Consider the following 19,478-nt stretch of genomic DNA (forward strand, 5'->3'; position numbering starts at 1 on the left):
AATGGGATTTACTTCTGAGTTCATGCGTTCAGGAGAAGGCGATACAAGGAAGGAGCTGGAGGGAAGGGAGAAGGATATAATTTTCTCTGTCAAATAAAACCTTCTCCCCTCTCCTTCTTCCTGGCACCCCCCATAGCCTCACCTTTCCCTACTTTCTTCTCTAGTTCCCTCCCACCAGCCAACCTATATTTATCTGCCCCCCTCCCATCTTCTGCTATATTTATTATTTTCCTCATTTATACCCTACTATTTTCCCCAAGGGAAACAGAAAACACCTTGGATGGTTCTTTTCTGCTACATTTTATCTTCACCTGTTAGGTAAGTGAAGCTGAGATTGCATGACAGACCCAAAGCCACCCAGTTAGCTCCCATGGCAGAGTTAGGATTTGAACACGGCTCTCACAGGTCCTAATCTGAAACTCCAAGTACCACAACACATTGGCTATTAAGGGGTGGCTGCTTTTGAATAGCAATTAGCAGGGGTGGAATTCTAGCAGGAGCTCCTTTGTGTATTAGGCCACACCCCCTGATGTAGCCAATCCTCCGAGAGCTTACAAAAAAGAGCCTTGTAAGCTCTTGGAGGATTGGCTACATCAGGGGTGTGTGGCCTAATATGCAAAGGAGCTCCTGCTAGAATTCCACTCTTGGTAATTAGAGGTAGGGGATCCCCTAGTTTTTCAGGCTCCTGCCAGCTGCTGACCAGTTGGCCGGTGGGGGGAAATCCCATCCCCAAACGTGATGTGCTGAAGTCACACAGAAGTGACATCATAACGTCGCCGATGTCACATGATGACTTTTTTTTTTAGACAAAACTCTATGGTTTGAGAGTGATTTTACCACAGAATTTTGCCCCCAAAGCAGAGCGTTGCCATGCAACGTTGCTGACACGATGACATCACTTCCGCACGATGTCAGCACGTTGTGGTGCCCCACACCCGCTCCTGGAAAGTCTCGCCACCTCCCTCACTGGTACAGTCATCAGACCTGGCAAGGCTAATAGTAACAAGCAGCCAGGCCTGGGTGAGTCATTCAAACTTGTTGGTAACCAGTTACCTAGTAGTTGCTCTCAGACCTGGCTCTTATGAGTCCTCCCTCAAAAGCTAAAACAGTGTTGGGAGAAAAACCCCTATCGCTTTCACTGCCTTTTACTGGAGAAAACCCCCCAAATCTACAACAGGTAGTACTGTTGTAATTGGCCCTATGATGGCCACAGAAGGTGTTTGTTTCTTAAAATACAGGTGCTTGCTTCTATTATTTGGGTTTTTTAAAACCCCAGTGGCTTTAAAAAAAAAACACAGCGATTTTTCTGCAAAACTGAGGCTTTTCTCAGACTTGTAGACAGATCTGTGTTATCTCTTTATGACTCAGGGTTGCCAACCTCCAGGTGGGGCCTGGAGATCTCCCTCTTTTACCACTGATCTCCAGCTGGCAGAGATCAGCTCCTCTGGAGAAAATGGCTGTTTGGAAGGGTGGGCTTTATCGTATTGAAGAAGAAGAAGAAGAAGAAGAAGAAGAAGAAGAAGAAGAAGAAGAAGAAGAAGAAGAAGAAGAAGAAGAAGAATTGCAGATTTATATCCCGCCCTTCTCCCTGAATCAGAGACTCAGAGCGGCTTACAATCTCCTATGTCTTCTCCCCTCACAACAGACACCCTGTGAGGTGGGTGGGGCTGAGAGGGCTCTCACAGCAGCTGCCCTTTCAAGGACAAACTCTGCCAGAGCTATGGCTGACCCAAGGCCATTCCAGCAGGTGCAAGTGGAGGAGTGGGGTATCAAACCTGGTTCTCCCAGATAAGAGTCCGCACACTTAACCACTACACCAAACTGGCTCTCATGCTGAGGCCCCTCCCCAAACCCCGCCCTCTCCTCCATCCCCAGAATCTCCAGGTATTTTCTGACCCAGACTTGGCAACCCTAGTTTAATGTTCCTTCCATGCTGCAGAGTCTTGTGAGCAAAAATTCTGCTTTGTGAGCTACTGGTATCAAAGTTGTGAGCTGCTGGCATTAAAGTTGTGAGCTACTGCATAAATGATTGTGCTCCGGGGCCATTTTTCCTGAGCTAAGACAAAAATGTGTGAGCTGGAGGCTAAAAATCTGTGAACTAGCTCACGCTAACTCAGCTTAGAGGGAACATTGGTTTGAACCTGTGCCACAGTCCAGTTCTAGGGTTTCCAGCCTCTATGTCGGGCCTGGAGTCCTTCCGCTTTCACAACTGTTCTCCAGCTGGCAGAGATCAGCTTGGAGAAAATGGGTGCTTGGAAGGGTGGATTCTACGCGCAGGAATACCATGGGCTCCTTTGCTGAATGCCTGAGTCTTAAATTTTGCTCTGGATCATCCAGATTATTTTTTATAAACAACAGACTTGCATTTCAGAACGCACCTCATGCGCAGACCATTTGCTGTCAAATGGGACACCAGACGGGGAAAAGACGAAACACCAGCTGTGAGGTTTTGCGGGTGGCGATGTCCTGCTCTTGAAGCACCTGAGGGTGTGTATTGGCATCAGATGTGATGCAACCGATGGGTGGATAGTTCCCAAGGCCTGTCTGCCTTATGAATTAACGTGCGGGCTTGTCCTAGTTAGAATGTTCCGGCAGCAGCTGTAGAAGGAAATCTAGTACAGGTCGGTAGGCGTTGGGGAAGCTGGAAAAATACAATCTTCCTCCTTCCCAACCTGTTTGCTTGGCTCCTACAGAACATTATCGCTGGATGTTTTGGTTGGTATATTTATATTTTTCCTTTGGGGAGGGGGGTCACAACAGTACTTTTCCAGGTGCTTAGGCTGGGAGCTTGTTGTTACTTTGGAATTGTGTCAAATAATGTCTTGGCTGGAGGGAGTGGTGGCTGGATTGAATGGGATGAGCGTATAAAGTTCCATTTCTTGGCACATCAGGACTGCTTCCGGAATACTGTGTGCTGTGTGGAATACTATGGGGGAGGGATGGTGGCTCAGTGGTAGAGCATCTGCTTGGTCAGCAGAAGGTCCCAGGTTCAATCCCCGGCATCTCCAACTAAAAAGGGTCCAGGCAAACAGGCGTGAAAAACCTCAGCTTGGGACCCTGGAGAGCTGCTGCCAGTCTAAGCATACAATACTGACTTTGAGGACTCAGGGTCTGATTCAGTATAAGGCAGTTTCATATGTTCATGAGGGACGGTGGGTCAGTGGTAGAGCATCTGCTTGGTAAGCAGAAGGTCCCAGGTTCAGTCTCCAGCTTCTCCAACTAAAAAGGGGTCCAGGCAAGCAGGCATGAAAAACCTCAGCTTGAGACCCTGGAGAGCCGCTGCCAGTCTGAGTACACGATACTGACTTTGATGGACCCAGGGTCCGATTCAGTAGAAGGCAGCTGCATATGTTCTGGAGGCCCCGCTTCAAAAAAAAATGTGGACAAAATCAAGCGGGTGCAGAAGAGAACAACGAGGATGATCCAGGGCCTGGAGGAAGAACTCTCGGAGGAAAGACTGAGGGCCTCGGGAATGTTCAGTCTGGAGAAGAGGAGACTGAGGGGGGAGGGCATGAGTGCTCTCTTTAAATCTTTGAAAGGCCGTCATTTAGAGGAGGTCAAGGAGCTGTTTCACTTGGCAGCCAAGGATAGGACCCGAAGCAATGGGCTCAAATTACAAGCAGAAAGGTACCAGTTGGATATTAGCAGGCCTTGAATTCAGCAGCAGCTCACAGGAGCAGAGCTCCTGAACCTTTCTAATGGTTCCCCCTCCTCCTCCTCCCCCCTACCTTGTCCATTGAATAGTAGATGCAGCTGCATAACAATCCCTGGATTGGGAGAGCAACCAGCCAGCCAACCACCAGGTCCACACCCCCAGCAGCCCTCATTAACCCCTGGAGAAGCCCATGCCACACTTTCTCCACTTCTTATGTGATTTTGGGTGGCGGGTGGCTTGCTGGCCTTTTGAATGGGGGGGGGGAGCCCAGGAGAGCCCCAGGCGAGCGAGGCCTCATTTGCTCGGGGCTCTCCTTTCTTGCGTCGGTTTGCTTTTGGCTGATGGAGGGGGTGGCATATGTTAATGTTACGCTAATGAGCTTAGGCTTCCCAGTCTCCAGGTTTTACAGGCTTTTCCCTGCCCCCAGCCAGCTGGCCAGCAGGGGGAGCCCCGCCCCCACAGTCACCATGTACTTCTAGAGCTCCGGCAGGTTTAGAAACCTGCAAACAGGTCCGTTTTTAAAATGTGTGCTTTTATAAAGTTGAGCAGGAAACCGGAAGCGGTTCATGGGGAAGGGTCAACAGCAGTTTCGTCAGAGCACAGATCCTCCGGTTTTTTTGCTTTCGTTTTCAGAGCAAGTAAAGTTGTGGAGGAACCAGACCCAGTAAGTGTGTGTGTGTGTGTGAGAGAGAGAGAGAGGGCAGGGAATTCCCCAGTTTGGAGGCTCTCCCTCACTTTAGAAAGCAGAGGGGGGAAGGGAAATGTCTACTGGGCACTCTATTATTCCCTATGGAGAATGATTCCCATAGGGAATAATGGGGAATTGATCCGCGAGTATCTGGGGCTCTGGGGGGGATGTTCGTTGAGGTAGAGGCACCAAATTTGCAGCATAGCATCTGTTGCCTTTTTTCAAAACACCCCCCAAGTTCCGAAAGGATTGGACCAGATGGGCCAATTCTATGAGCGCCCAAAGAAGGTGCCCCTATCCTTCTTTACTTCTAATGGGGGGAAGGCATTAAAAAGGTGTGCAGTCCCTTTCAATGTGATGGCCAGAACTCCCTTTGGAGTTCAATTGTACTTGTTCCAACCTTGCTCATGACTCCACCCCCAATGTCTCCTGGCCCCACCCCCAAAGTCTCCGGGCCCCACCCTCAAAGTCCCCAGATATTTCTTGAATTGGACTTGGCAACCCTAAATTAGCTCCACCACCTATTGAACATATGAACATATGAAGCTGCCTTATACTGAATCAGACCTTTGGTCCATCAAAGTCAGTATTGTCTTCTCAGACTGGCAGCGGCTCTTCAGGGTCTCAAGCTGAGGTTTTTCACACCAATTTGCCTGGACCCTTTCTTGGAGATGCCGGGGATTGAACCTGGGACCTTCTGCTTCCCAAGCAGATGCTCTACCACTGAGCCACCGTCCCTCCCCTATTATTCTTCAAAATGACCCCTTCACTGGCAGTCTTCAAAACACAACTGGATGATTATTTGTCGGAGATGCTTTAGGCTGATCCTGCCTGGAGCGGGGAGTTGGACTAGATGGTCTGTCTGGCCCCTTCCAACTGTAGGATTCTATGATTCTAAGAAAGTGCATTTGCAAGAGCTTGGGTTCCCAAGTCCAATTCAAGAAATCTTTGGGGGTAGAGCCAGGAGACTTTAGGAGTGCAGCCAGGAGATGTTGGAGGGTGAAGCCAGAAGCGAGGTTGTGACAAGCATAACTCCAAAGGGAGTTCTGGCCACCACATTGAAAGCGACCATTGCACACCTTTAAAATGCCTTCCCTCCATTGGAAATAATGAAAAATAGGGGCACCTTTTTGGGGGCTCATAGAATTGGACCCCCTGGTCCAAACTTTTTGAAGCTTGGAGGGTATTTTGGGGAGAGGCACTGGATGCAATGCTGAAAATTTGGTGCTTCTATCTCAAAACATATCCCCTCCAGAGCCCCAAATACCCGCAGATCAATTCTTCATTATACCCTATGGGAATTGGTCTGCATAGGGAACAATGGAGTGCCCGGCAGATATTTCCCTCCCCCCCTGTCCCCCCCCCCCCCCGCTTTCTGATGATCCTGAAGTGGGGGGGCAGCCTCCAAACCTGGGGATCTCCTGCCCCCTCCTGGGGATTTAGCAACACAACAGAGAAATGCAGATATGTGGAGCAGGGCAAAGGTACAAAAACCTCCGCGAAAACCAGCTTCAACAGTAAAGAAGTTTAAGTGTCATTTACAAAATACTTATAACACAACTAAACATATCAAAAGTGAAGTCAATCACAATTTAAAGTGACAGAACACTGACCACACCCGTATCCATAGTACTTAAGTCTTTAAGCATGGAATTTCTATTCGGGTTGTGGTGAAAAAAGGTCAATATTCAAACGGAGTGCAACGCTCCAATCTTTTTGGTGAACCGATGAGTAGAATGATGTAATGCAGCGAGGCATCAGAATGCGACAGAGTTCCGCTAATCTCTCTGTTTCACGTAGTGCTTCAACGAGAAACCTTCAAGAGTACATTACTAAAATTCTTTCCTAGGAGAGCAACGCTTCAATATCCTTAGAGATGTAATTGACCAATGTAATCGAAGAATATTGAAGCGTTGCTCTCCTAGGAAAGAATTTTAGTAACGTACCCTTGAAGGGTTCTCGTTGAAGCACTACGTGAAACAGAGAGAACAGCGCAACTCTGTCGTGTTCTGATGCCTTGCGGCGTTACATCATTCTGCTCATCTGTTCACCAAAAAGACTGGAGAGTTGCACTCCGTTTGAATATTGACCTTTTTTTCATCACAGCCTGGATTTTCAGTTCAAGAAATTTCAGGCTTAAAGACTTAAGTACTATGGATACGGGTGTGGTCAGTGTTCTGTCACTTTAAATTGTGATTGACTTCACTTTTGATATGTTTAGTTGTGTTATAAGTATTTTGTAAATTACACTTAAACTTCTTTACTGTTGAAGCTGGTTTTCGCGGAGGTTTTTGTACCTTTGCCCTGCTCCACATATCCGCGTTTCTCTGTTGTGTTGCTAAATCCCCAGGAGGGGGCAGGAGATCCCCTGGTTTGAAGGCTGTCCCCCCACTTCAGGATAATCAGAAAGCGGGGGGGGGGGGGGGGGAGTTGTGTTATAAGTATTTTGTAAATGACACTTAAACTTCTTTAGTGTTGAAGCTGGTTTTCGCGGAGGTTTTTGAACTAGGGTTGCCAAGTCCAACTCAAGAAATATCTGGGGACTTTGGGGGTGGAGCCAGGAGACTTTGGGGGTGGAGCCAGAAGCAAGGGCATGACAAGCATGACTGAGCTCCAAAAGGAGTTCTGGCCATCATATTTAAAGGGATCGTGCTCTTTTAAATGCCTTCCTTCGATAGGAAATAATGGATGGCAGGGGCACCTTCTTTGGAGGCTCATAGAATGGGACCCCCTGGTCCAATCTTTTTGAAACTTGGGAACTGTTTTGAGGAGAGCCACTGGATGCTATGCTGAAAATTTGGTGCCCCTACCTCAAAAAACAGCTCCCCTGGAGCCCCAGATACCCACAGATCAATTCTCAATTATACCCGAATCGATCTCCATAGGGAATCATGGCCTGCCCAGCAGACATTTCCCTCCCCCCTCCCGCTTTCTGATGACCCTGAAGCGGGGGGGGGAGGGCCTCCAAACCGGGGGATCCCCTGCCCCCACCTGGGGATTGGCAACCCTAGGAAGAGCTCTGCTGCATCAGTTCATGGGTGTGCGTTCCAATGCTGAGTCAGCCAGATGCCTCTGGGAAACACATCGGTTGGAACATGCCCTAATGCTTATCTCAGGCATCTGGAGATCAGTATGCCTTTCGAGGTTAGAAAGGCCTTGGTGAAACATGCCGTTTGTGGCTGACGTCGGATGGCATCTCTGTTGTCTAGAAAAATGAGGTGAGAGTGGATATGGAGTGAAAACTGGAGGGGGGGGGAGCTCCAGGAGGTGCACCAATCCTTTCTGCGCACCCAAAAACCAAGCTGGCACAGCCTTGAAGAGAAAGGGTGTGAATCTTCAGTTCAGACTAGGGTTGCCAAGTCCAATTCAAGAAATATCTGGGGACTTTGGGGGGTGGAGCCAGGAGACATTGGGGGTGGAGCCAGGAGCAAGGTGGTGACAAGCAGAATTGAACTCCAAAGGGAGTTCCGGCCATCACATTTAAAGGGACAGCACACCTTTTGAATGCCTTCCCTCCACTGGAAATAATGAAGGATAGGGGCACCTTCTTTTGGCGCTCATAGAATTGGACCTCTGGTCCAACCCTTTTGAAACTTGGAGGGTGTTTTGAGGAGGGGCACCAAATGCTGTGCTGAAAATTTGGTGCTTCTACCTAAAAAAAAAAAACAGCACCCCACCAGAGCCCCAGATACCCATAGTTCAATTCTCCATTATAACCTATGGCTGGGGTGGCCAACGGTAGCTCTCCAGATGTTTTTTGCCTACAACTCCCATCAGCCCCAGCCATTGGCCATGCTGGCTGGGGCTGATGGGAGTTGTAGGCAAAAAAACATCTGGAGAGCTACCATTGGCCACCTCAGCCCTATGGAAATCAGTCTCCATGGGGAATAATGGAGTGACCAGCAGACATTCCCCCCCTAGCTTTCTCATGACCCTGAATTGAGGAGAGGGCCTTCAAACCAGGGGATCCCCTGCCCCCACCTGGGGATTAATACAACACAACCGAAGTTATAGTAACTGAATAACTAGGAATATATAAAAAAGATATCATCATACAAAAAATACATCATCATGCACACAAATCAATAGGAGTAAAACGACATTTCCCAATAGTACACAGTAACGTCAGTGGAGTCCCAATGAACAGGAAGTTGACCCGGTTACTTCTGCTTCGAATCCTTCTTCGTCGTCCCCCGCTTCAAATCCTGCTCCAGAATAAATCTCAATCGAAGGCAAAAAGCTCAGAAAAAATATTTACAATGCGTTTCCCAATGGCAAGCTACTACAAAACGCCACAAAAATATCTTTTCAGCTCGTCAAGAGACTGCACACAGCATTTCCAGCGATCCAATGGGACTCAAAGTCTCCAACAGTTTCAGATTGGCACTACACTCCAAAACGGCACAATGCCACAGAATCCAGCAGCCATTTTCTCCAGGGGACAGATCAAAGCTACCAAGTAATACACCATCTTACAGTTTGCAAAAATATATTACAAGGATTGTGTACAACACATAACGAACAATACAATATTGATAGAGGCCAGCGGTGCTAAGGCCTTTTAAAGTAACAGAAACCCCAAGGGGACCAAACCACCACCACCACCACCCCCGTTCGCAAATAAATAAATATAAGTCCAAACTTGGAAATAGTCCAACTGAAAATCACAAGGTGGGTGCTCCTAAAGAACGTAGCTTCAATGCAGCCGCTTTCTTAAAAAGACGTCCCTCTAGATTTTGATGACGTTTCAATTCCTTCTTCAGTTTTAACAGCTCAGTTGTTTAGGAACCCTGTTCTACATTCTCTAATCACAGCATTAAGCTTCTCATTTTCAGTGTGAACATTGGGCTCTTTGGAAAGAGACAAAAGCTCAGGGTGTCTGTTGTGGGGGAGGAAGGTAAAGGAGATTGTGAGCCGCTCTGAGACTCTTCGGAGTGGAGGGCGGGATATAAATCCAATATCTTCATTACCTCACAGGGTGTCTGTTGTGGGGGAGGAAGGTAAAGGAGATTGTGAGCCGCTCTGAGACTCTTCGGAGTGGAGGGAGGGATATAAATCCAATATCTTCATTACCTCACAGGGTGTCTGTTGTGGGGGAGGAAGGGGAAGGAGATTGTGAGCTGCTCTGAGACTCTTCAGAGTGGGGGGTGGGATATAAATCCAATTTCTTCTTCTTTGGTGGTCTCCCATTCTAGTACTGACCAACCCTGGTTGTCTTCTGTGTTCCGACAAGCTTGGATTAGTCCGGGCTAGGGTGCCCAGGTCCCTCCTGACAACCTGTGGGAAATGGGGCGGTGGGGGGGAGAGACTTATTGGGAGCAGCGGTTAAAAAAAGCGAAGTAGTTCCCCAATTGCAGGTCCATTCAACGGGTATGTGCATTCCGTTCTGTCTCCAAGCTGGATCTCAGCTTTACTAATCCAACTTTCTCTTTCCTCCTTGCCTTGCAGAGCGGGTGGCATATGCTCTACGATGGAGGGGATGTATAATAACCTAGAGCAAGCCCTTGGCGTGGTGGTTTGCATCTTCCAGCGCTACTGCCGGAAGGAAGGCAACAGACAGAAGCTCAGCAGAAGGGAGCTGCTGGATCTACTGAAAACAGAACTCCCCAGTCTCAAAACAGTAAGTATTGCATACCTAGGGTTGCCAATCCCCAGGTGGGGGAGGGGGATCCCCCGGTTTGGAGGCCCTCCCCCCGCTTCAGGGTCAGCAGAAAGCAGGGAGGGGGAGGGAAATGTCTGCTGGGAACTCCAGTATTCCCTATGGAGACTTATTCCCATAGGAAATAATGAATTGATCCGCAGATATCTGGGGCTCGGGGGGGGGGGCGTTTTTTGAGGTAGAGGTAGGGTTGCCAATCCCCAGGTGGGGGCAGGGGATCCCCCGGTTTGGAGCCCCCCCCCCCGCTTCAGGTTCATCAGAAAGTGGGGGAGGGGAGGGAAATGTCTGCTGGGTACTCATAATTCCCTATGGAGATTTATTCCCATAGAAAATAATGGAGAATTGATCCACGGGTATCTGGGGCTCTGGGGGCCCTGTTTTTTGAGGTAGAGGCACCAAATTTTCAGTATAGTATCCAGTGGCTCGACCCAAAATACTCCCTAAGTTTCAAAAAGATTGGACTAGGGGGTCCAATTCTATGAGCCCCCAAAAAGGTGCCCCTATCCTTCATTATTTCCTGTGGAAAGAAGGCACTTAAAAGATGTGCAGTCCCTTGAAATGTGATAGCCAAAACTCCCTTTGGAGTTCAATTCTGCTTGTCACACCCTTGCTCCTGGCTCCACCCCAATGTCTCCCGGCTCCACCCCCAAAGTCCCCAGATATTTCTTGAATTGGACTTGGCAACCCTAGGTAGAGGCACCAAATTTACAGCATAGCATCCAGTGCCTCTCCCCAAAATACCACCCCCCCAAGTTTCAAAATGATTGGACTAGGGGGTCCAATTCTATGGGCCCCAAAAGAAGGTGCCCCTATCCTTTATTATTTCCCATGTAAGGAAGGCATTTAAAAGGTGTGCAGTCCCTTTTATATGTGATGGCCAGAACTCCCTTTGGAGTTCAATTATGCTTGTCACACTCTGACTTCTGACTCCACCCCCAAAGTCCCCAGATATTTCTTGAATTGGACTTGGCAACCCTATGCACACCCTTTCCCAGTGTCCCAGGGCTGGGCTGAGGTTAGAGAAGATGGAATTGCTGGAAAGTGAGGCTTTTTGGGTAGCAGGAACTCCTTTGCATATTAGGCCACACTTCCCCGATGTAGCCAATCCTCCAAGAGCTTACAGGGCTCTTAGTAGAGAGCCTACTGTAAGCTCTTGGAGGATTGGCTTCATCAGGGGGTGTGGCCTAATATGCAAAGGAGCTCCTGCTACAAAAAAAGCCCGGCTGGAAAGAATTGTACATTAAACTAAAATTGCAGGAATTGACAGATTGGATGGAGGCATCAGACACAGAGGTAGGAAAAGATCACAGCTAGGCTGCTAGGCTGGCAGGAGGGTCAGGCATACATGGTGGGGCATGACATTGTATGCATCACTATGGTATTTCTAGAGGGAAACCTGAAAAAGACTTAGGGTAGCTCTAGGAAACACTGGAAACTCTATGGTTTTATCATAGATTGCTGGTGATTCCTAGAGCTATCCCATGTTACTTTGAGGTTTTACTATAGATTTTTCTGGTAATTCCCAGAGCTCCCATAAGCTACTTCTGGGGAAACTGCAGATAGCAACAGAGATGGTGTTGCTGGTTTTAATTTTTTTGTGTGTGCCCGGCACCTCTTGGAGGAATAGCAAGCAACTAGGCCGGCCGGTAGGAGGCCTCACAGCCCTAGACTAGAGTAACACAAAGACATGGCTGAAAGCCAACTTAGACATGGCTGAAAGCCAACTTACAGGGCAGGAACGCGACTCCCTCCACATCTCTGTGGTTTAGTGTCTGATTGCCACTTCACTCCCCTCTACGTCAACAGCACTGAACTAGGAAATATAACAGGACGAGGGTTGCCAAGTCCAATTCAAGAAATATCTGGGGACTTTAGGGGTGGAGCCAGGAGACTTTGGGGGTGGAGCCAGGAACAAGGGTGTGACAAGCATAATTGAACTCCAAGGGAGTTCTGGCCATCACATTTAAAGGGACAGCATACTTTTTAAAATGTCTTCCTTCCATAGGAAATAATGAAGGATAGGGGCACCTTCTTTTGGGGCTCATAGAATTGGACCCTCTGGTCCAACCGTTTTGGAACTTGGGGGGTACTTTGGGGAGAGGCACTAGATACTTTACTGAAAATTTGGTGCCTCTACCTCAAAGAACAGCTCCCCCAGAGCCCCCGAAATCTCCTGATCAATTCCCCATTGTACCATATGAGAATCGATCTCCACATAGGGAATAATGAAGTGCACAGCAGATGTTTCCTTCCTGCCCCCCTCCCCCACCCCCGTTTCTAGCAACTCTGAAGTAAGGGAGTGGTCTCTCTACTCATGAGTTGCAGCCAACTTCTTCCAAGTAACACAGACACCCCATCCCAAGAGGAAGCCTTTCCAATCAGAGCCTGGGGCCTCTGGAGGGGGAAAGTCACATGGTGACTTTGGGGGCGGGGCTTCCCCCCACCGTCCAGTTGACTGGGGGCGGGAAGGAGCCTGGGAAAATGGAAGAACCCCCGCTGGGACCTGGGATTGGCAAGCCTAAACAGGACTGAAATTAAATCCAACTAATACAGAGGTCCTGTACCTGAATCGAGGAGGAGTGGGTTCGTGCATCCAGCTCCCAGCCCCGGGCGATGGTACTGGCCCAGCAAGTGAAGAGTCTGGCAGTGATTCTGGATGCCTCCTTCTCCATGGAGGTCCAGGTCACAACAGCTGCACGGTCTGCCTTCTTCCATCTATGGCAGATCAGGCAGCTAGCACCATGCCTATCCTCCCAAGATCTGGCTACAGTGATCCATCCAATGGTCACTTCTAGGCTGGACTACTGTAACTCGCTCTACGCTAGCTTGCCCCTGAAACTGATCCGGAAACTTCAGCGGGTGCAGAATGCGGCAGCTCGCCTGCTGTCTGCATCACCTATACGGGTGAGCATACGGCTGGCACTCCGCGACCTGCACTGGCTTCCTATAGAGTACCGGATCCGTTTCAAGATGTTAGTTTTGATTTTTAAAGCCTTACGCGGCCTGGGACCAACATACCTACGGTACCGTCTCCTTCCATATACGCCCCAGAGGTCGCTTCGTTCGGCCTCCCAAGATCTTCTGATATTTCCCGGCCCAAGGGATGCCCGTCTTGCCTCTACCAGGGCCGGGGCTTTTTCGGTCCTGGCCCCGACCTGGTGAAATCAGCTCCCTACGGAGATCCGGGCCCTACCTGGCTTGCTGGCCTTTCGTAGGGCCTGTAAAACAGAGCTGTTCCGCCAAGTTTGGATGAGGCAGCGGTCATCTATCCACCTATTAGATCGGTAGGCCTCCCCCTATGCCCAAATGGCCCACTGCAACACTGTGTTGCGGCGCTATACTATCTTGCTTCATATCATCATGCTGAACTAATCTATTGCACTTTACTAATTGCTGAAGTTGATTTTATTATGATCTTAATTTAAACTGTTGTACTTCGCTTTGAGCCCCCCAAAAAGGGGAAGGGGCGGAATTGAAATAAACTAATAATAATAATCAATAATAACAGAATACTGTTTCTAATTTTCTTTCCTTTATGTCAAATAACCCCATGACCCCAACAGTACTTGGGCAATGATTCTTACTTCATGGGATTCTGTATGAGTCTTCTCATCTGTTGGACTGGCTCCTTGGATGAGTGGATTGAGGGTAAGGTTACCTGGTCCCCTCGCCCAATTGGCAGGGGGATTTGGGGGCATTCTGGGGGTGGTGCAATGCCCCTGATGTGATGATGTCACACAGAATTGATGTCATCGCATTCGGGACGTCGTGAGGGGATGCTCTGGTATTGGGGCAAAACTGTACGTGGGGTTTTTTGCCCTCAAAACCATAGAGTTTGCCCAACTACCAGAGCATCCCCCATGTGATGTCCCCATTTGGGGGATCGAAGACCCCAAAAGCAGGGAACCCCCTGCTGGGACCTGGCAGCCAGCAACTGAGCCGCTCTTTGCCTGGCTTGCCTGGTGCCGTTGCTGCCGGCGTTGTCGCCAAGTTTGCCTCTCTCTGTCTCCCACAGCTTAATAAAAAGGGGCTTTTAAGAAGGTGCCCGCAGGCTGCAGTGGTGGCCGTGGACAGTGGAGTGGGTGCTCATACTGTAAGATAATTTGTGGGGGGCCCCCCAAGATTTTGACTTCCTAGGGTCCTCCACAGGGTTTAATCCAGCACTGTGTATTGCTACATTGGGAGGCAACGTCAGGGACTGTAGTTGGGTTGCCAAGTCCCCACCATTCTGCGGCGAAGGACTTTCCAATGCGCTTCACACGCGCAATGCAATTACGTCACCTGGAAATGATGTCATCGCGTCAGCGACACTCATGACCGCTCTAGGCATTTCTGGGAAAACTCTATGGTTTTCCCAGAAGCTTTAGCAGCCATTTGGGAGGGAAAAACTCTATGGTGCCTATTGTACCATAGAGTTTTCCCTCCCAAATGGCTAGAGCAGCCAGGAAAACCATAGAGTTTTTCCTGGAAATGCCTAGAGAGGCCGCTGCGTGTGGGCTGGTGGGTTGGGAACCTCTGGGGGATTGGCAGCCATAGACTGTAGGCCCTGTCGCAGAGCTCAAGCTTCCAAAGGTCTTGTGAAAGGGAAATCATGACAGTTCATCCAAGATAAGCCTGATAATTCCAGAAGGGCAACAATAATTCCTTCATCCTTCTTCCCACTCCACATTCCCCCCCCCTTTCCAGTTAAAATTAAAAGAGGGAGCCTTTGAGGAGTTCATGTCACTGCTTGATACGAACAGCGACGATGAAGTGGACTTCGAGGAGTACATCCGATTCGTGTCGGTGGCTTGCACCTACTTCCACGACTTCTTCGAGGATTCTCCCGTGGCCCATCCGCGAGTTCAATAAAAATGTCCAAACAAGACTTTTGAATTTAGGGGGAAAGGACTCCTTATAGTGATGTCGAGCTGTTGTTCAAATGACCAGATGAAGTCAATGGCTTATTCAGGGTTAAATGGCTCTTCACTGTCAGGTATACCATATGAGTATTCCCAGAGTTCTCTTTTCCCACAATTCCTTGCAGTGGTTTAAAGGTAGTCCCCTGTGCAAGCACCAGTCGTTTTCGACTCTGGGGTGATGTTGCTTTCACAACATTTTCACGGCAGACTTTTTACGGGGTGGTTTGCCATTGCCTTCCCCAGTCATCTACACTTTCCCCCCAGCAAGCTGGAGACTCATTTTACCGACCTCGGAAGGATGGAAGGCTGAGTCAACCTCGAGCCGACTACCTGAACCAGTTTCGCTGGGATCAAACTCAGGTTGTGAGCAGAGGGCTCCGACTGCAGTACTGTAGCTTTACCACTCTGCGCTACGGGGCTCTTTGCAGTGGTTTACCCTGTCCCAATCACTGTGAAGTAAACTACCACTGCCAGATCCGCCTTTTTTCATTTTAGGCGGGTGAGACAGTTTGGTTCCCTTCTTCGAGTGCGGCGACTTGGCAACGGTGATCCATGCTACGGTCACCTCGAGGCTGGACTACTGTAATGCCCTCTACATGGGGCTGCCCTTGTCACGAATCTGGAGGCTACAGCTGGTGCAGAACGCGGCAGCCAGGCTGTTATTGGGGCTCTCCATGAGGGAGCACATACAGCCGGAGCTGCGGGAACTGCGCTGGCTGCCAATAGTGTACCGGATTCGCTACAAAGCGCTGGTTATTACCTATAACGCCCTATATGGCCGAGGACCTGCCTACCTTAGGGACTGTCTCTCCCCACATGTTCCCCAGAGAGTACTTCTATCTGGGACGCAGAACTTATTGTTGATCCCTGGACCGAGGGAGCCAAGACTAAAAATCAGGGAGAGAGCCTTCTTAGTCGCTGCCCCCTATTGGTGGAACCAACTACCAGAGGAGGTTAGAGCCTTACGGGACCTCACCCAGTTCTGCAAGCCGTGCAAGACAGTATTATTCCGGCTAGCCTTCAACTGAATTTCTGTCACTGTAATACAAAGGACACCTAAGAGCACTGAACGCCATCGGAAATGAATAATCATAGCACCAAACTGTTTTTAACTGCTATATTATTGGATAGTGTATTATTTTTAAATGCATAATTAATGTTTGTTGTGATTTTACTCTTTGTGAGCCACCCTTAGCCTGGAAGCAGCTTAAGAAAGAGAATGGATTTGGTGGGAATATATAGGAACTTGGAATATTCCACACTTTTTTCAAGGCTTATAATAAACCAGAATTGCAACATAGGAGTGTTGAAGTTGACATTATTGAAGGATATATCGATTATAGAATATATCAATTATGGAGAGCCAGTTTATGGAGATAGGATATATCGATTATGGAGAGCCAGTTTGGTGTAGTGGTTAAGTGTGCGGGCTCTTATCTGGGAGATCCAGGTTTGATTCCCCACTCCTCCACTTGCAGCTGCTGGAATGGCCTTGGGTCAGCCAGAGCTCTGGCAGAGGTTGTCCTTGAAAGGGCAGCTGCTGTGAGAGCCCTCTCCAGCCCCACCCACCTCACTGAGTTTCTGTGGTGGGGGAGGAAGGTAAAGGAGAATGTGAGCTGCTCTGAGACTCTTCGGAGTGGAGAGCGGGATATAAATCCAATATCTTCATCTACCTCACAGGGTGTCTGTTGTGGGGGAGGAAGGTAAAGGAGATTGTGAGGCGCTATGAGACTCTTCAGAGTGGAGGGTGGGATATAAATCCAATATCATCTTCTTCTTGAAAGTGTGTAAGCTGATTATACACGGAGGCTGTTCGGCTTTTTTTCTCCATTGCACCTGGGGATTGGCAACCCTACCTACGATTTCCACAACAGCTGTCGTCAAGAGGTTCTCTTAAAAAAAACAACCCTTACCCTTTTGCAGGTGTTCATATGTATAATGATGAACGATCCCTCAGGGTTCCTTTGACTGGATTATCAAAGCAGAGTGCTCATCCAGTGGCTGGATGCGTTTTGTCACTGCCTCAGTCTCCCTCATTTCATCCCAGACATCTGCTCCTCTGGCTGGTTTCATCATTTCCCCACACAGCTTACCTCGGAGTGATGTCCCTCTTCACCGCGCAGCGTCTGCTCGGATTTCCCACCATCTGCTCCGGAGAAGCAGGAAGAGTCGCGGCTTTTGCGTAAATAACGTAAACTGGATTTTAGCGATTTACATTTGCGACGCAGAAGCCCCGGCACTTCCTGCTCCTCCGGAGCAGATGGTGGGAAATCCGAGCAGACGCTGCACGGTGAAGAGGGACGTCACTCCGAGGTAAGCTGTGTGGGAAAACGGTTGTCATCTACATTTGAAATCTTGCCATTGTTCCTGATGTGAGGGGTGACATCCAGTCAGCTAGGGTGGTTAGGCAGAGGAAGCTGCTAACCTCTACAAGGGGATTGGAGGTCTCCTGAGGCTGCCCCTCTGGTGGACCTCCTGATGGCCCTTGGTTTTGGCCACTGTGTGACAGAGTATTGGACTTCAAGAGGGGATTGGATAAACGTATGGAGCAGAGATCCATCAGCGGCTATCAGGCACAAGGTATTGATGGAAGTTTCTATCCGGGGCAGTGATGCTCTGTATTCTTGGTGCCTGGAGGGGCAACAGTGGGAGGGCTTCTAGTGTCCTGGCCCCACTGGTGGACCTCCTGATGGCACTTGAGTGTTGGACTGGATCCAACATGGCTTCTCTGATGTTCTTATGACTGGATGGACCATAGGCCTGATCCAACATGGCCCTTCAGATGTTCTTAACTGGTCTCCGAGTAACAGAGATCAGTTCACCTGGAGAAAATAAGAACAAGAGAGAAGCCACGTTGGATCAGTCCAATGGCCCATCCAGTCCAACACTCTGTGTCACACAGTGGCCAAAAAAGACCATGTGCCATCAAAAGGTCCACCAGTGGGGCTAGAAGCCCTTCCACTGTGCCCCCCCCCAAGCACAAGAATACAGAGCATCACTGCCCCAGACAGAGAGTTCCAACAATAAGCTGTGGCTAATAGCCACTGATGGAGCTCTGCTCCATATTTTTATCCAATCCCCTCTTGAAGCTGGCTGTGCTTGTAGCTGCGGCCACCTCCTGTGGCAGTGAATTCCACATGTGAATCACCCTTTGAGTGAAGTACTTCCTTTTATCAGTTCTAACCCAAAAATGGCTGCTTTGGAAGGTGGACTCTATGACATTATATCCCATTGAATTCCCTTCCCTTTCATCCCTGAACTCTGCCTTCCTCAGGTTTGTTTGTTTGGTTATTTATTTATTTGATTTGATTTGATTTTTAGCCCGCCCTTCCTGTAGAACAGCCTCAGGGCCGGCTACATCATAAAAAGAGTGAAAAAACCCCTATTTAAAATATATAAAATCTAAAATTACAGAGAACAATAGGTACTAAAATTCTGCCTCACAAACATGGGCTATTGTCCAGGTTCAACACATCTTATAGCACTGGGATGGAATGAAGGGGGGAGGCTGATAACAAGGTTTCACTCTTCCCATCTCCAAATATTTCCCAACTCAGAGCTGGCTAACCTGCAGAGGACAGGTGGACTACTTTGGCCAACCGCATTAATGAGGAAAAGAAATATTTTGCCCGCATCTGAAATCTTCCCTTTCGTGCCTCACCATGGCTGTTAACAGACGGGCAGTTTAAGGCGACCCAGAGAGGCCTTAGAAACCAACTAGAAAAACCCGTCCAAACAAGGATATCTGCCTCCCATCACTGTTCTGTACTCACCCTGTCCTCTGGCATCCTAGACGGCTCAAAAAACTACCCTTTTTGAAGTGGTAGCAAATATCTAAGCCGCATGCCAGTCGCCTCTTCGACGTCTGAACGCAAAAGCACTGTGAACTTGCCAATCCACTCTAGGTGCTCACCGGTATTCTTTTTTTAAAAAAAACCTGCTTGGAGCGCATGAGCATGACCACTAAAAATTTATGGGGGGAAAAAACCCCAAACTGCATCAATGGGAATGGGTATGCTACAGCCGTCTGATGGTGCCAAGGCGCCTCACAGACAGAATAGGGGCATCTTGTGCTGGAATGTGTGGACGGTCTGAGACACTTCTTTTTGAGCCTGCCCGATTTGGGATGCCTCCCATGCGCCCCAAACCGCCTCTCTATTAGCAGCCAACGAGTCAGGATGTTAGTTCAACCAGTTTGGTGTTGTCCCTTCTGACCAACTGGCATGGTAGGGACCCAGGTAGAGAAATCCCCTCCCCCTTCCCGATACCTGATATCTTTTGAAGTGATTCTTCCGCTTGCATTATAACTCACTGATCTCTGTAATCTAGAGATGAAGTCATTTCAGGAGTTCCCCGAGCCCACCTGGAGGCTGGCATTTTTACAGCAACTCCCCCCCCCCCAATTATTAGAGGGTGGTGTTTTTAAAAAAAAAAACAAAATATTCATCCCTTTGAAATAGGGCTGCGGCCCTTTACTGAAGGAGATCAGAATTTATTTCACTGATTTGCCCTTTCCTCTGACTCCCTGCTTGCATTTGCCCTCCAGGCTCCCTTGAAGGGCTGAAATGCTCTCCA

General features: G+C 48.8%; 1 protein-coding gene across 3 annotated transcripts; it reads left to right on the forward strand.

Moving 5' to 3' along the window:
* On the forward strand, window positions 1-14,960 carry LOC132588437 (protein S100-A5-like). 3 transcript variants are annotated; one of them, XM_060260830.1, is made up of 3 exons: window positions 1-318; window positions 9,792-9,963; window positions 14,689-14,960. In XM_060260830.1, exons 1-3 carry the CDS (start codon window positions 281-283, stop codon window positions 14,851-14,853), a joined length of 375 nt encoding a protein of 124 aa, XP_060116813.1. In that variant the 5' UTR covers window positions 1-280; the 3' UTR covers window positions 14,854-14,960. The 3 variants fall into 3 exon arrangements, with proteins under 3 accessions (XP_060116813.1, XP_060116820.1, XP_060116828.1); XM_060260837.1 differs by lacking the exon at window positions 1-318 and adding an exon at window positions 2,627-2,719; XM_060260845.1 differs by lacking the exon at window positions 1-318 and adding an exon at window positions 2,654-2,715.
* The last annotated feature ends 4,518 nt before the right edge of the window (window positions 14,961-19,478 follow it).

Source organism: Heteronotia binoei, chromosome 1 (assembly GCF_032191835.1).
Source record: "Heteronotia binoei isolate CCM8104 ecotype False Entrance Well chromosome 1, APGP_CSIRO_Hbin_v1, whole genome shotgun sequence".
NCBI classification, from domain to species: Eukaryota; Metazoa; Chordata; class Lepidosauria; order Squamata; family Gekkonidae; genus Heteronotia; species Heteronotia binoei.